The following is a 16,394-nucleotide window of genomic DNA, read 5'->3' on the forward strand; positions in this document are numbered from 1 at the left end:
AGTTGGCTACAACAAAAGTAGTAAAGGTCTAGACAAAAGGCGAAGAATAGTTTGCGATAAAAGAAGTAGTAAAGGTCTAGACAAAAGGCGAAGAATAGTTTGCGATAAAAGAAGTAGTAAAGGTCTAGACAATAGGCGAAGAATAGTTTGCGATAAAAGAAGTAGTAAAGGTCAAGACAATAGGCGAAGAATAGTTTGCGATAAAAGAAGTAGTAAAGGTCTAGACAAAAGGCGAAGAATAGTTTGCGATAAAAGAAGTAGTAAAGGTCTAGACAATAGGCGAAGAATAGTTTGCGATAAAAGAAGTAGGAAAGGTCTAGACAATAGGCGAAGAACAGTTGGCGAGGATATTTCGGTGTGAAATGTGTGAAATGAATGAGATAATAGAAAAAACGAACTGACCACAATTTTTAAATCCAACCGAAGTAGAACATGGGGAGATAATTATGATTCTATTTCATCAATCCAAAGAACTCATTTCTATCGGATACTTCGTGGAATTCGATTCCTAATTATAATTATTAGCCTAACGTATCAATACCTAGTTATAGATGATTTATTCTTATCGAAACTTGTAATGACAGAAAGTGTGTTTTTATTCCAAAATTGTTATTGTGACTTATTGTAATGCAACACATGGGTTTGAGACACAAAAACCACCTCAGTGGTGTACGACTTAACGTCGATTTAGTACCTTCCTGTGATTGTGACGTCACGCAAATTGCGTCACAATATGACGTCACAATCGCCGGAAGGTGGAAAGACGGTAAATCGTATTTTTTTAAAATCATTTGGTATTTCCGTATTTTCCATTTATCGTCACTTTTTATAACATGCATGGCTTTATGACCAGCGCTGTAATATGTTTCAATGGAACACTGGTATTATCATTGCCCTTCTAAAATTCAAACCATTTTACCATTGTATGTATAGACGTAGGCGTTGTTTGGTGTGATAACGAACTATATTGACAACTTGTCAACTCCCAAATTATATGATGTTGATCATGCTACATGATGCAAGAGGAAGTCGGTGGACCTAGATGTCATGTGTTCTGTTTGTGGTGTTTGATAAATAATCCCGACATATCATGTATACAAAGTCGACAAATATAGAACGTGCTTCAGTACTATGATACTAACAAGTTTTAGCAGTGGTACTTGTCAATAATTAGATAAGGCCAACAAATCAGTGATCACGCTACATATCCGTGATACTAGATATCACACAGCTGACGTGGCTACTTTAACATGACCAGAGTGGTATTTGGTTTAGCTTTGTGAATTAACTCGCTAATGTATTTATATACACACAAAATGACACGGAATAAATATGCCGTGTCTGCATATAGGTATATACCCATATGCTACAATACTAAAATACGTAGAGTGCGTTTTGTATTACCATGCATTCATGTTTAAACTTATATAGGTCAATAAAATGAATAGGTTTCAGGAATGTTAAGGAATGTTCATGAAACTGGGCACTGGAAGCTTTATAATTTGCTCGGAAAAATGAGACTCGTTTCATAAAATCTCATATGAACTGGACACATGTTAGGAACCTATTTATTTTACTGACCTTTATAAGATTAAACATGAATGCGTTGGAAAACAAAATGCATTCTACGTAATTTTAGTATTTTGGCATATGAGTATATTCCTATATGTATGGGCCCAGTTTCATGAACATTCCTTAAGTTTAAGGAATTCCTTAAAATTCTCCATAGGAAAGCATTACAGATTTCAAGGAAGGCTCCTTAACTTAAGGTACTTTCATTAACTTCCGTAATACTTTCCTATGGAGAATTTATGCTTTCCTATGGAGAATTTTAAGTTAAGGAATTCCTTAAAGTTAAGGAATGTTGATGAAACTGGGCCCATACTTCATAAACACAAAGTTAAGGTATGTTTTATCATATGCTTACATTTCGAAGAATCTCATTGATGATTTTTTTAGACATTTAGACACAACTTCCTCGAATGTTAATGTCACGCATGGATTTCCAGCCAATGAAAATCGCTCTAGATTATATTACAATAGTGACATATGCAAATTAATACATGAGTTGAGTCACTGGATATCAGGCAAATTATGAGATAATTATATAAATACTATATGACAAGAGCTTCGGTCTACAAAAAGGCGCAAAGATCCTAATCTATAGTCAGTAAAAAAAAAGAAAATAATTACGTTTTTTTTTGTTTTTTTCCCCCATTGTCAGGCAATTTAACAGATATCAAGATAATTATGTTATGGTATTCTTGCCAGTTTTCACATGGAATGCATGTCAGCACGGCAATCAGTGAACGATTAGCGTATTGAAATACAATAAGGTTAAAATTGGTTTTAGATTTTTATCAGTATGGACATTATTTTATTGATGTTAGTGACAAGAGCGTTTAACAAAAATGTTGACTGAGCGATATTGCTGTATCAATGTTTTATAGTGACATTTTACATCTATAATTAGCGGAGTTTATGTAATCCCGACAGCATTTCCATCTTATTGAAAATGATATTTAGGAAGCAGTGATACCAATTTAAAATAGTATTCCTGATGTTTGTGATATTTGCAGCTTTATCAATTAAAACAAGCAAACAAGCACACCATTATGATTTCTAAAATTTGGTTTATTTGCAGGACTGTTATACCGACGGTCATGGTCGACTGCATGTAGACAGACAACAAGACTATATTATGAAGTCATCGTTTACGGATCGGGATCACCATACCATAGAGTTGGAGAGACACTACGACACGTGTGACAGTCATGACTACATCATAGAGGTACTCAATAGTGATTTACTAGAAATATAGAACATTCCTAATTGACAACAACAGCAATTGACGCTTAATAAAGTTGAAATATATGTAAGGGGGCATATTTGAATACAATAGCACACGGGCTAATACTTGTTAGAACTTCTGGTAAGCAGCCATATGGAGGAAAATAGAAAAAATGCCCGTTGTAAAATAAGTAATTGCATACACTTATCAAATAGTGGGAAAACGGTGTTTGAAATTATTGAGTGTTTATCATCAAACTGTATTATTTCTTTTCTTGCAGAACGGCACGACTCACATAATCTTCTTTTTAGGCAAGTCTAGTCCACAGAGACTTGAGGGTGTGTTACTGTCTGATCTAGAGGTCAAGGTCACACGAGTACAGCTGCTGAAGCCCGAGATCCCTGCCCCAGTGTACCCTGGTGACACCTGGACATTTGACGTCACCGCTCCTTCGGTACGTATCTACGAATCTAAAATAGTCTACTCCCATAAGAATAAGCTGAAATTGTACAGAAAAAAAATGCATAGTTCACAATCATCTTCGATATAAGTTTAAGCCATTCATGTATGCATTTTTATTTTTCACTGCGATACTAACGATCTATCCGTGAATATTGGAGTTAAAATGATCACATTTATTTATTTCTAATACATGTTGTAATGTTTATCATTTCGTCACACTTCAGTAATACAAAGTCATTATGGAAGTTTAATTGTTAAAAACTATGTTTGGTATCCTCTTAATGATATGCGATGTTCTGTAGATAACCGTCCCGGACAAGGACACCACATATTGGTGGTACCTCACGAGACTCCCTCACCTGTCTGACAAACACCACATCATTAAGGTAAGTAAGGAATATCGTATATCCAGTTATTTTGCGGGGATGGTATTTCGCAGTTTCGCGGAATATTGCTATGATTGCGAAAATCTGATCCACAAAATATTAAGAATTGGTTGAATCATATATAGCCGTAAAGCCATATCGCGTAAACTTAAAGCAGCTATTTGATTTACCTGTTTTTACATCATATAGTGAAAGTTTTGATCCGCGAAGTAATCGGCTTTACGATATCACAGAAAATCAACAGAAAAGTACTTTTGATAACATTGTATTTGAATCTACAGAAACTTTTATTTTTTTTTACTTTAAACGAGTATTCCACTTCGTATTCAATTTTGCTTGTGACAAGCATTTTCATTGGCTTAATTTTTTTCTTTATCAGTCCATAATACAAAAAAGACGTCGCCGTTTATAATGTCACTTTTGATTGGCGGATATAACGACGTAATGATATCATAGAATATAGTCCGACAGTGAATTTGGAATGGATTATCTTTAGTAAATTGAATTATAAGGATTAACAGCTTCGCTGTTTTTTTGTGGTTTTTTTTGTTATAACATAAAAATATATTCAAGTTAATTCTTTAATTTGGTAAATTTTGGATGTGTTGAGCATTTTCATTGGATTAAAAATCAACCCATTAAGCAAAAAATGGCGTCGCTGTTTATAACGTTGCTTATGATTGGCAACTATGCATGTAGCGGCATAGTTTTTTTTCATAGCAAAAAAAACAAGAGTCCCAAAATGAATAAGAAATTTTGAAGAAATTATCTTAAGTAAATTGAATGATAACCATTACATTGAATAGATTTTTTCATGTTATACAAAACTCTGAGTGTACTCTCATCATAAATGTTTTTGTGTTACATTTCCAAAACATAAAATTCTATTCAGGTTAATCCTTACGCCATTTCAACACTAATGGAAGTTTTGGAAAAAGACAGCATACCACCTTTGTATATACCCTTTTATATCCGTTATAGTATGAAAGTGTAATCCAGCCTGGGAGCGAACACCTCGTCCATCATATGGAAGTCTTTCAATGTGAAATCAGTCCCTATGACGTCATCGGACCTTATAACGGCCCCGGATTGGCGGAAGGGAAGCCTCCGGGATTATCTGCTTGCAGGAATGTCATCGGCGCATGGGCAATGGGAGCGGGGGTAGGTCTCCTCATTATGACTAGTCCTGTATCATGGCAACATCTGTGAAAATGCTAACCATTTTTTTTTTTGGAATGTTAGAATTATGCTTCTGTCCATGCTGGTATGTTTTTTAATGTTTTTAATGGCCTAAACTTAGAAGTAAATTAAAATGTGTTACTTTATGGAAATGAAAACGAAAACGTGACTTTGACAGTAAATTGACCTTATGCAGTCAGTGATGAAGACAAGCAGAAGATTTTAAATATGATATAATTGTAAATCTTGTTATTAGGTATGCTAAATTCAATTATCCTTAATTGTATACCTATGCCATCATTTGTAAATATAATACGTTGACGAGAGAAGGCTTTATAAGTTGAAATAACATGTTTCTAATCCCTTTTTACTTATTAAGACAGTAAAATATGTTTAAAGTCAAAGATCACTCAATTGAACTTGATAGTCAGTTTAGTAACAGTTAAAGTTTGAGTTACAGTTGTTATGTTTTACAGCCTAAAATAAAATTATTGGTTTATTTTACAGCCGTTTATACTACCACCAGAAGCCGGGACCCCCATCGGCGATAAGTCGTCCTCGTCATTTATACTTCTAGAGATTCATTACAACAACCCTAAGATGATCAAAGGTAGACAAAATAGGAAAATCGTCAGTGAAACAAAGAAGTGAAACCCGTCAGTAACAGAAAACTGTGGGGATATGATATGATAGTTTCAAGATATGGATAAAGAAGTGAAACACTAATAAAGTTACTTTTTATCAGGTTTAAGTCTGGTATTTAAATATACAATACATTAAAATTTTGACTTAATTATTTATTGAATATTGTTTCCCATTCAGATACAATATGGGTAAATTAATTGATGTTTCCTTCTCTTTTAATTATGTTTTCTGATATTGTATGTTATTCAATTTATTTTGATTATTAAAACATAAACATAAATTTGACAATTATTGTTAACGTTATAATCTTTATCGTTATAGGAATGGTAGATTCGTCAGGGATACGGTTCTACGTCACACGACATCTTCGTCGCCATGATGCCGGTATTATGGAACTTGGCTTAGAATACACAAACAAAATTGCCATCCCTCCAGGCCAGATATCATTCCCACTTACTGGGTACTGCATCGCTGAATGTACAAAAGTGGTGAGAATTAGAAACAATATTTTAACATGAGGGTTGCAGATGAACTATTCTTTAAACATGGCCTATTAAATGAATTTAGTTTCTAGAATGCTGTTTTAACCTGATAAACAGTTTATGTAATAAACTTGGTGAATATTAGAGCATTTTGAATTTTATATGGAAAGCAACATTGAAAAATGTCAAGTACATATTATGTAGGGTAACTGAAGGGAGTATGGTACTTACCCTAATTACTTAATTCTGCACGCCAGAAAACATGAAGTTGTAATGTTAAAAAATGTCATAAAGTTAATGACTAGAAGTCTGTTTTATTGTATTTTTTACAAATATTATAACAAGAGTTAGTAAAAGACAAGAGGTAATTAATTGATCATATGACCTTATCGATTTCTGTGTGTTGCTAAAGGGACTAGGACATGACAACATACATATATTTGGATCACAACTACATACCCACCTGACAGGGACGAAGGTATACACCAAACACATACGTCACGGGGTGGAGTTACCGGAACTTAACCGTGACAACCACTACAGTCCACACTTCCAGGAAATCCGCCGTCTTCCAGTCCCCGTGGAGATTCGACCGGTACTATATTTATAAGCGATCTTGTAAAATATATACAAATACCAATGATATATATCAATCTGAACAAAACGTTGGCATTGTTTTGTGTAATGATATTTGTAACACAACCAGTGATAGTATTACGTGTGACATTTCTATGACTTCGGATGCGTACACTGACCCGGGGAAGGAGGCACGATTACACAACGTACATCGACACGTCACATATGAAACTCACACTGTGCCGAATATTATTACAATAACCTTCCCAACCTACAAAGTGTTTAGAAATGTTGAAATTGTATTAGGAACATTTGAAAGTCTTTCTGGCGTCTCTAAACGTAATTAGTACTTAACTAAGATTCTCTCAAGTTATATGTTTTGAAAATAATGAAAAAAAAGTTATTCTTTCACAATTATTTACGAATTGTACATGTAACATTCTAGTGATGTGTCCTACACTGATTTATATGATACCATTGTACTGTTTATATTTCATTAGGGCGATGCTCTGGTGACCACATGTGATTATAACACTGTCAACAGACCAAACGTTACAGTGGTAGGTTTCTTTAACTACGTTTTAAGTTCTTTTAATTCTCCTTATGTATTAATGGCTGTTTGGTAAGCCTGTTTCTATAGTTTGAATAGCTGTGTTTACCTGTCTAAGACAGTATATTGTATATGCCAAATGTCTATGTGAAGATGAAAAGAAATTGTAAAACAATCCCGAGACACACCATAACTGGCCACATGCATTACATAGGAATCATACAGAACTAGGGAAGATCAAACAAACTTGATGTACATTGTTTGTAGGACATAGAGCAAACTGTTGAAACAAAAACCTCAGTTGCGTTTGGCAACGATATAAAAACCTGAAGGTGATACCGACCTTTGATGTTGACAGGGCGGGTTCTCTATCAAGGATGAGATGTGTGTTAACTATGTGCTGTACTATCCACGGACCAATCTCGAGGTCTGCAAGTCATCCATACACACATCAAGTCTCCATATGTTCTTCAGATTTCTTAACCAGTGAGTCGCATAGCCATGCATAATCTGACTTCCCTCTGCTTATCCTTCTTCCTATGTGGTATCTGAAATCGTTTACTTTGATATCTACAGCTTTTGCAAAATATGAAAAATACACCTTTTTAATATTGAATTTGAAGTTTTATTTCTAAAACAAGAGATTTCTGATATTGATAAAGTTGGATCATATGCAATAACAATATTTCGATGCGCTATATCATGAATAGAATGGTATGTTTGTTTGTTGAAACACACAATTTCGAAGTCTTCTCGACTAATTTCAAGGTAAAATAATTTGCATTCACACACATTGTGTAAAACTTTGACATTTGTATTGTTAGGTGGGAGAAGGACAAAACCTCACGGACGAAGGGTGACAGAGAAAACTACAGTACTATACACTGGTCCCCTACTACAGCCAAGCTTCTGTTGTCGCTGTACGATATTTCGCCACTCTCCATGCAGTGTAACAAGTCAGATGGCACAAGATTCCCGGTAAGTCGTTCTGTGGGGATGTAGAATTTATATATATTGTTTTCAGTCAGTAACAGAACCTGTTTCCAGGTTAATTATTTCAGTTTACTTTTCGTCACCACGTAGTTTATATACAGTACATCTTACAGTTATCACTTGCTGTCATGAATTTGTAGAAATGTTTGGCAAAATTTGTTTGTTCTGAGACGAAATAAGTGTTCTTCTTGTTTTGACCATCTCGTTCGACACTATTAAAAATTATACTGCGGGCACATGATGTACTTATATAGTTATATGATTTTTATAGTTTTATTAACAACGTACATTGCTTTTACAAGTGAAAAAAAAAAAAAAAAAAAAAAAAAAAAATTGTTCTGTGTCCATACAGGGAGAATGGGAATCCGCCAAGAAGACCAGAATACACCTACCTCTACGGAAGCCAAAGTCAAGCTGTCGTAGGAGACGCTTGTTTACGCGGATCATCTGAGAATCCGGGACCGTCACCACAATCAACGTATCAATGACAAATTAAAAAGTTAGAACAACGAACTAATGTGGTTGCATTTTCATTTTTCGGATGAATGATGTATGTATGATTTATTTTTTGACGTGCAAATAACCAAACTAATCGTACTATTTCATTTCCGGAATACAAGTGCTATTTTGTACATCATAGATCATCTAGTGGCTACAGCTGTTATTCCGTCTTTGCATATTACAGAGTTAGCTCCCTTGTGGCTAGGTATCGATTGTTACGTTATTATTTTGTAAGCACAATTCACGTCGTTTTCTCCGAAAGATATGACGTTACGCTCGCAAACACATGACGTCACAATCAATAGCTACCCGCAAGTGCAGATAACTCTATAATATGCCAATTCGGAATAGCATTGGTCAAATAATCTTGTGAGCCAGGCTCTGGTTTCTGCCCCTACCCAGACCAAGACAAACCATGGTCTCTATAACCTTATAATTTAGCATTAAATAAACATCCCGGAACCAATGAACATGCGATGAGGTTTATCGGAAAATTTTGCTAAACGTCCTTTTAAGGACTATATGATGTCATGTTAAATGAACGGCGTCCTGAGGCCTGTATGGTATATTTTGCGTATGTTGGGGGGTGATGGGATTTTTGTGACTGTGTCTTCTACGAAGTGGACTTTTTGATAATTTGTAGTGCAATCCAGTCGTCCCAATCCCTTTATGGCGCGCATTAATTGTCTTTGAAAATATGAATGTTATAATAAAATATATTTGACCATCTTTCCGCAAAATTTTGCCCTCTTGACCACCCTTAGGTACATAGAATCAAAGTTCTATAAAATCCATCTTTAATTTCCAATTTATGATTCTGTCGCAACATTTTATAGGCTAGGGGTTGTCTCGGCTTTGGAAGAAAATCTATTTTTCAATAAAGTAACTATCCAATTTTGTTTAGACTATTGGAATCCTGGAAACGAGATATAACGACAGTGATTGTAACCCCTGAATGGACTTGTAGGAATCTAGGTTATTACTGCGTGAACATAATTTCGTTGTATTCTAAATAACAATGACTGTGATTTTCTGGCCTGGAATGCAATCCAACGTAAGCGCTCGTGGTAATGGCGATAAGTGTAAATATAAAATTGAGTCATGCTAATACCGATGGAGCTTTTCTTAGTAAATTGCAAATGATTGAACCTAGGATGAATTTCAACAAATTCCAGTCAAGTCAACTTAAGTTTTCATAGGGAAACAGTCTTTTGTAGTTACAATGTATTGATCGTGGCTTAATTCGTATGTATCTGATCTGATAATCCATCCCTCATGCCAGCATTTTTGGTAAGATTATCTGCACGATTAGTTACCTGGATTTTGAAAGGGACAACACCTCTGAGTAGAAGATGTTCGCACTGTATTTAGCTATTTTCCCGACGATAAAACCAAGTTTAAGTTTTATTTCATTTAACCCTTAGAGTGCCACAGAGCCTCAAATGAGTCTCTTGGCGTATTCCCTTGAGTGCCAAAGGGCCTCAGAGAGCCTCAACCAGATTTAAACGGTTCAACAATACCAATGACGTCACAGATAACATGACGTCATGGATATAGCATGATCGTCTGAAGGCTACTCCATGTATGTTTTCTCTATGAAATGTATGCACTTTTACTTTTTTCTTTGAGTTTTTCCGATCTCATTTATGAACGGATTTCTACCAAATTTTACACGAAGATACATACAATATACTAGAATATATTTTGGAAACATAGATACTAGTATTTGACTCACATTTGGCATGCGAGTGTAGCTACTGCTTCCGCATATAATGGATTCGCACGACTTTTTGTGCCATATCTTAATGGGTTTTTTGGGTTTTTTTTAAGTTCAGGCTAGTCTATTGATTTTTTTCTGACTTATCAGTTGGACATACATATACATTATTATATAATATTCAAATGATATACCAGATAGTGCAAACATAAACGTGTAGATGTCAGAGTAGAGGGTCGCGTGACTCAAAATTTCATGGAGAAATGGCGACAAATCATGCCATTTCATGCATATGTTTCAAGCAGGACAATTTTTTTTTTATAAATATTACCACTCAATCTTGTTATATAAATGATGCATTAATGTGATTCTGAATTAGGACCAAATATTTTTGACGAAATTTGCTGCATTAACTGTCAATTCATGCAAAAAAAAAAAACAAAAACACGCAAAAGCCAATGCTAATGCAATTCAGTCACTACGTTCACTGATATTGACTTTTTAATTGTTTGTTTGTTTGTTTTTTACTATTATTTTTAACATCAGGAGACGCCAAACATTCACAACATGACGGTTAACATTTATGTATCAATTACATAATTTTTCTAGACACACTGGGTACCGTGGTGAGTGATCAGTGTATATATATATATATTGTGTTGGAAACAACTTTAAGAAATTTGTATATATCCAGTAAGCAACTCTTATTATCTGTATGATATAAATACCCCTACTCTTACATATACATAGTAGAGCAAGACGTAACAGAAGGTACGCGACAGACAATTTGCCCCATCCCATTTTTATGTTTATTTTTTGGTATCTATAAACAAATAATTTTTATAACAATTATACGAATTGCATGCTCTATGAGTCACAATTTCATAATCCTATGTATAGATAGCCAAATACAGTGTGATAGGCGGCGGATGCATGCTTTTCAAAAAAGAAAAAGAAAAAGAAACCATGAACTTTTTTCTACACATTTTGTTATATATGCATTTAGATTTGGTTCCGTAGTGTTTCATTTCCGTCGAACTTATAAAATATTCTATTCATCTTCTAACATTTACTTCTTTTATATTCAATATTACAATGAAAACAGAAACAAATCAGCACCATAGTTAAGTTGACAAATATGCATTCTACGTTATGTATATGATCGTCTTTCCTCACAACTTTATAACCCAAGTACGTATAAAAAACATATCGGCAATCAGTTTTTTATCATCCTTGAATTACGGAATTATCTATATTCTACGACTATGATATTAACAGGCATCCCACTAAGCTTCTTCGTGAAATGTTACTGATTTAAAGTCAATAAAAAAAACCAGAAAAATGCTACATTCCCGGTCCGATGACGTGACGTCATACAATAGTCGATTGTGTTACTGTGACGTCATATTTGTTCAAATTTCAAAGAAGTCTATTCGGCCTTGGCACTCTCTAAAGAAAAGCATGTGGCACTCAAAGAGTTAAGCATTCAAATCACTATTTATTTAATTTCATCGGCGTTACAAAAGTTTGCAAACAAAATTTATTTCATAACCCGATGAAATTAAAAAATAGTGACTTCAATGCTTTTAATTAATTTTCCATGCTACTTTATAAAATGAAATACGTTTACACGTACGATTCCAATGATTTTTCCCAAGGGACTATTTTTTCCAAATCAATACGCAACGTCAATGTTTCTATTGTGACGTCAAGATAACGTCGGGTTTTCGCGCCATTCTCGGATTTTTTTTTTCATCGTGGAAAAGAAAAACAAGAGGCCCAGAGGGCCTGTATCGCTCACCTGGTTTTTTGTTAGTAATTATCACAAGACTCAGACAATTAGAAAAATAAGCAAAATTGACTCCCAAAATTTAATTTTGAATCACAACCATACAATGATGCTATTGATACCATACAAATATGCTATCCAATACATAGGTTCAGAGACAAAGTAATTTATATGAAAATAGTAGCCTAATTGACCTTTTGACCTCGCATCTATTGCCGTCTAAGGCCCCGGGGGTCAGCCCTATCATTTGTACAATTTCAAATCCCAACCCTATAAGGATGCTACCATTGCATTATAAGTGCTCTTCCATTCTTAGTTGCAGAGAAGAAGTCGTTTATATGGAAATAGCTAAATTGACCCCTTTTGACCCCACCCTTCAGGCCCCCGGGGGGTCAGCCCCATCATTTGCAAAATTTTGAATTCAAACCCTATAAGGATGTAACCATTGCATTATGAGCGTAATCCCATGTTAAGTTGCAGAGAAAAAGTTATTTATATGGAAATTGACCACTTTTGACCCCGCCCCTCAGGCCCCCGGGGGGTCAGCCCTATCATTTGCACAATTTTGAATTCCCACACTATAAGGATACTACCATTGTATTATGGGTGCTAAAACGTGCTTAGTTTCAGAGAAGAAGTCGTTTATATGGAAATAGCCAAATTGGCCCCTTTTGACCTCGCCCCTCAGGCCCCCTGGGGGTCAGCCCCATCATTTGTACAATTTTGAATCCCCATCCTATAAGGATGCTACCATTGCATTATGGGTGCTATCCCATGCTTGGTTTCAGAGAAGAAGTCGTTTATATGGAAATAGCGAAATTGAACCCTTTTGACCCCACCCCTCAGGCCCCCCGGGGGTCAGCCACATCATTTGTACAATTTTGAATCCCCAACCTATAAAGATACTACCATTGCATTATGAGTGCTATCTCATGCTTAGTTTCAGAGAAGAAGTCGTTTATATGGAAATAGCCAAATTGACCCCATTTGACCCCGCCCCTCAGGCCCCCGGCGGTCTGCCCCATCATTTGTACAATTTTGAATCCCCACCCTATAAGGATGCTACCATTGCATTATGGGTGCTATCCCATGCTTGGTTTCAGAGAAGAAGTCGTTTATATGGAAATAGCCAAATTGAACCCTTTTGACCCCGCCCCTCAGGCCCCCGGGGGGTCAGCCACATCATTTGTACAATTTTTAATCCCTACCCTATAACGATACTACCATTGCATTATGAGTGCTATCTCATGCTTAGTTTCAGAGAAGAAGTCGTTTATATGGAAATAGCCAAATTGACCCCATTTGACCCCGCCCCTCAGGCCCCCAGGGGGTCAGCCCCATCATTTGTACAATTTTGAATCCCCATCCTATAAGGATGCTACCATTGCATTATGGGTGCTATCCCATGCTTGGTTTCAGAGAAGAAGTCGTTTATATGGAAATAGCGAAATTGACCCCTTTTGACCCCACCCCTCAGGCCCCCGGGGGGTCAGCCACATCATTTGTACAATTTTGAATCCCCACCCTATAACGATACTACCATTGCATTATGAGTGCTATCTCATGCTTAGTTTCAGAGAAGAAGTCGTTTATATGGAAATAGCCAAATTGACCCCATTTGACCCCGCCCCTCAGGCCCCCGGCGGTCTGCCCCATCATTTGTACAATTTTGAATCCCCACCCTATAAGGATGCTACCATTGCATTATGGGTGCTATCCCATGCTTGGTTTCAGAGAAGAAGTCGTTTATATGGAAATAGCCAAATTGAACCCTTTTGACCCCGCCCCTCAGGCCCCCGGGGGGTCAGCCACATCATTTGTACAATTTTTAATCCCTACCCTATAACGATACTACCATTGCATTATGAGTGCTATCTCATGCTTAGTTTCAGAGAAGAAGTCGTTTATATGGAAATAGCCAAATTGACCCCATTTGACCCCGCCCCTCAGGCCCCCGGGGGGTCAGCCCCATCATTTGTACAATTTTGAATCCCCACCCTATAAGGATGCTACCATTGCATTATGGGTGCTATCCCATGCTTGGTTTCAGAGAAGAAGTCGTTTATATGGAAATAGCCAAATGGACCCCATTTGACCCCGCCCCTCAGGTCCCCGGGGGGTCAGCCCCATCATTTGTACAATTTTGAATCCCCACCCTATAAGGATGCTACCATTGCAGTATGGGTGCTATCCCATGCTTGGTTTCAGAGAAGAAGTCGTTTATATGGAAATAGCCAAATGGACCCCATTTGACCCCGCCCCTCAGGCCCCCGGGGGGTCAGCCCCATCATTTGTACAATTTTGAATCCCCATCCTATAAGGATGCTACCATTGCATTATGGGTGCTATCCCATGCTTGGACCTTCAGAGAAGAAGTCGTTTATATGGAAATAGCCAAATTGACCCCTTTTGGCCCCGCCCCTCAGGCCCCTGGGGGGTCAGCCCCATCATTTGTACAATTTTCAGTTAGTAGCCCATAAGGATGCTACCAGCCAAATTTTGTTGAAATCCGACCAGCGGTTATGGAGAAGAAGTCGATTGTTGACGGACGGACGGACGGACGGACGGACGACGGACGACGGACGACGGACGACGACGGACGACGGACGCCGGACGCCACGGTATGGCATAAGCTCACCTTGGTCCTTCGGACCAGGTGAGCTAAAAAATGAAAAGGCCAATCAGAAAGCCAGAAACAAAGAGAAAATTAATTATTATGATGTTAAATATCAAGTGAAAATAATTCAAATGTGCCGTTGCAGGTTTCCAGACGATAACTTGAGAACAGATTGGTGTATTTCAGAACAAGTGGCTGCTTATGGCTTTGGTAAAATATAATAGCCTACCCTTACTATATGAACTTTAGTTTAAACAGTATTTTATTCATATAAGGATATATATATATATATATATAATACAGTAAATAAACACATTTCGGGATCGGAAAACAAGCTTAGAGCTTATATAAATTCCTTTCTCTGAAAAATCAAGCCAGAGGAATGTTCGGTACTGGAAACACCTTTTACAAGATATGTATAAAGAAAGTATAACGCAGAAAAACATTAAAAACTAGAAAAATACGTGTTACATAGAAACATTCATTTGACAACATATTGAAGAATTTCGTTGCAACAGTTTGGTATTGAATTTGGAGTCAAAATTAAAATTGGACGATTTGGAAATTTCACCTTTTATAAGGGCCACAGTACGTGGTCATTTTGGTTCCCCAGTCCTCCTTCAAAATAAGAGGCTCCAAATGGCCTGAATCGCTCACCTGGGTTTATGCCCAGTAATGGTTTGTAATACAGAATCATTGTTTCTGGAGGATTTTAAAGATTTTCCTCCAATTTCCCAATCGGGCCCACCATTTCTGCTCTAGGGGTCCAATGCCAAGAATTATACAAGTTTCTCTTTCCCTTCTCTAGAGAATTTTTGTGGTCAAACTTGTTTAGTTAGAATTCTCAGACAAGTAATATGACAGGTAGCTATTTAAATGATGTACCTATATTTCCCGTATATGGTCCCTCCCCTCCTGCTTTAATATGGTCGATCAGAGCCAATATTTATACAAATTCTGTTCCCCTTTCACCCAAAGGATGTCTCTGGCCAAATTGTGTATACAATCCATGCAGCAGAACTATGACTAGTAGCGATTTAAAAGAAATGTTGGTGGACAGACACTGCGCCATCGCATAAGCTCACCAGCACTTCTGAGCTAAATATCAACCATAATTATAGTCACTGTACCCTAAATACCATGTATTTCAATTTCCATTTAATTAGATAATTATTGAATTGTGACTCCTTCAGAAGAATCAGTCATGGCATCTTTTGAAACCAGAGCCTAACTTCACTACGTTAGGCCGACTAACATGAGTAACCGATCATGCAGTCATCATGACCATCTTGAATTTCTCAGGAATCATTTGAACTTCTACATATTATCAGGTAATACCTTGTGTTATATCAAAATCATTGGCCCATGAAGTTTTCAGAAAATCTCTGAAAACCAATTGTGGACGGACCGATGAAGAGAATGACAGAGATTACCGTAGGGATCTCATATTTCTGATGTGGAGTACTAATAAAATACCAAAAGACAATCATCTGGTACTAATACATTTTATTCCTGTGAGGGATAACAAGTTTTGTCTATGGGGTTATATATAAGACACCAACATAACAACCAGCATAGATCCAAAGATTATAGACAGTAAACTATCATCAAGTGATGATGTGTTATATATTTACACTGTATACTGACATACAGTAATGTCTACAAACTTTATAAATAGTTGGTCATACACTCACAACATTGAAAAT

General features: G+C 36.5%; 1 protein-coding gene across 1 annotated transcript; it reads left to right on the plus strand.

Annotated features, from left to right (window-relative positions):
- The first annotated feature begins 2,647 nt into the window (after positions 1 to 2,647).
- On the plus strand, positions 2,648 to 8,577 carry LOC138312385 (dopamine beta-hydroxylase-like). The gene is made up of 11 exons (XM_069253277.1): positions 2,648 to 2,791; positions 3,072 to 3,245; positions 3,556 to 3,639; positions 4,621 to 4,800; positions 5,326 to 5,428; positions 5,785 to 5,951; positions 6,358 to 6,540; positions 7,022 to 7,081; positions 7,430 to 7,557; positions 7,896 to 8,049; positions 8,417 to 8,577. The coding sequence occupies exons 1-11, from the start codon at positions 2,702 to 2,704 to the stop codon at positions 8,513 to 8,515; spliced, it is 1,422 nt and encodes a 473-aa protein (XP_069109378.1). The 5' UTR covers positions 2,648 to 2,701; the 3' UTR covers positions 8,516 to 8,577.
- Positions 8,578 to 16,394: the final 7,817 nt, after the last annotated feature.

This window comes from Argopecten irradians, unplaced genomic scaffold, assembly GCF_041381155.1.
Source record: "Argopecten irradians isolate NY unplaced genomic scaffold, Ai_NY scaffold_0301, whole genome shotgun sequence".
Taxonomy (NCBI): domain Eukaryota; kingdom Metazoa; phylum Mollusca; class Bivalvia; order Pectinida; family Pectinidae; genus Argopecten; species Argopecten irradians.

Bases quoted from the DNA above. Each gene is read 5' to 3' on its own strand.
- LOC138312385 (XM_069253277.1), top strand. From the start codon at position 2,702: ATGAAGTCATCGTTTACGGATCGGGATCACCATACCATAGAGTTGGAG. The intron at 3,640-4,620 runs GTAAGTAAGGAA...TATCCGTTATAG, and splicing joins ACAAACACCACATCATTAAG to TATGAAAGTGTAATCCAGCC. The intron at 8,050-8,416 runs GTAAGTCGTTCT...GTGTCCATACAG, and splicing joins CAGATGGCACAAGATTCCCG to GGAGAATGGGAATCCGCCAA.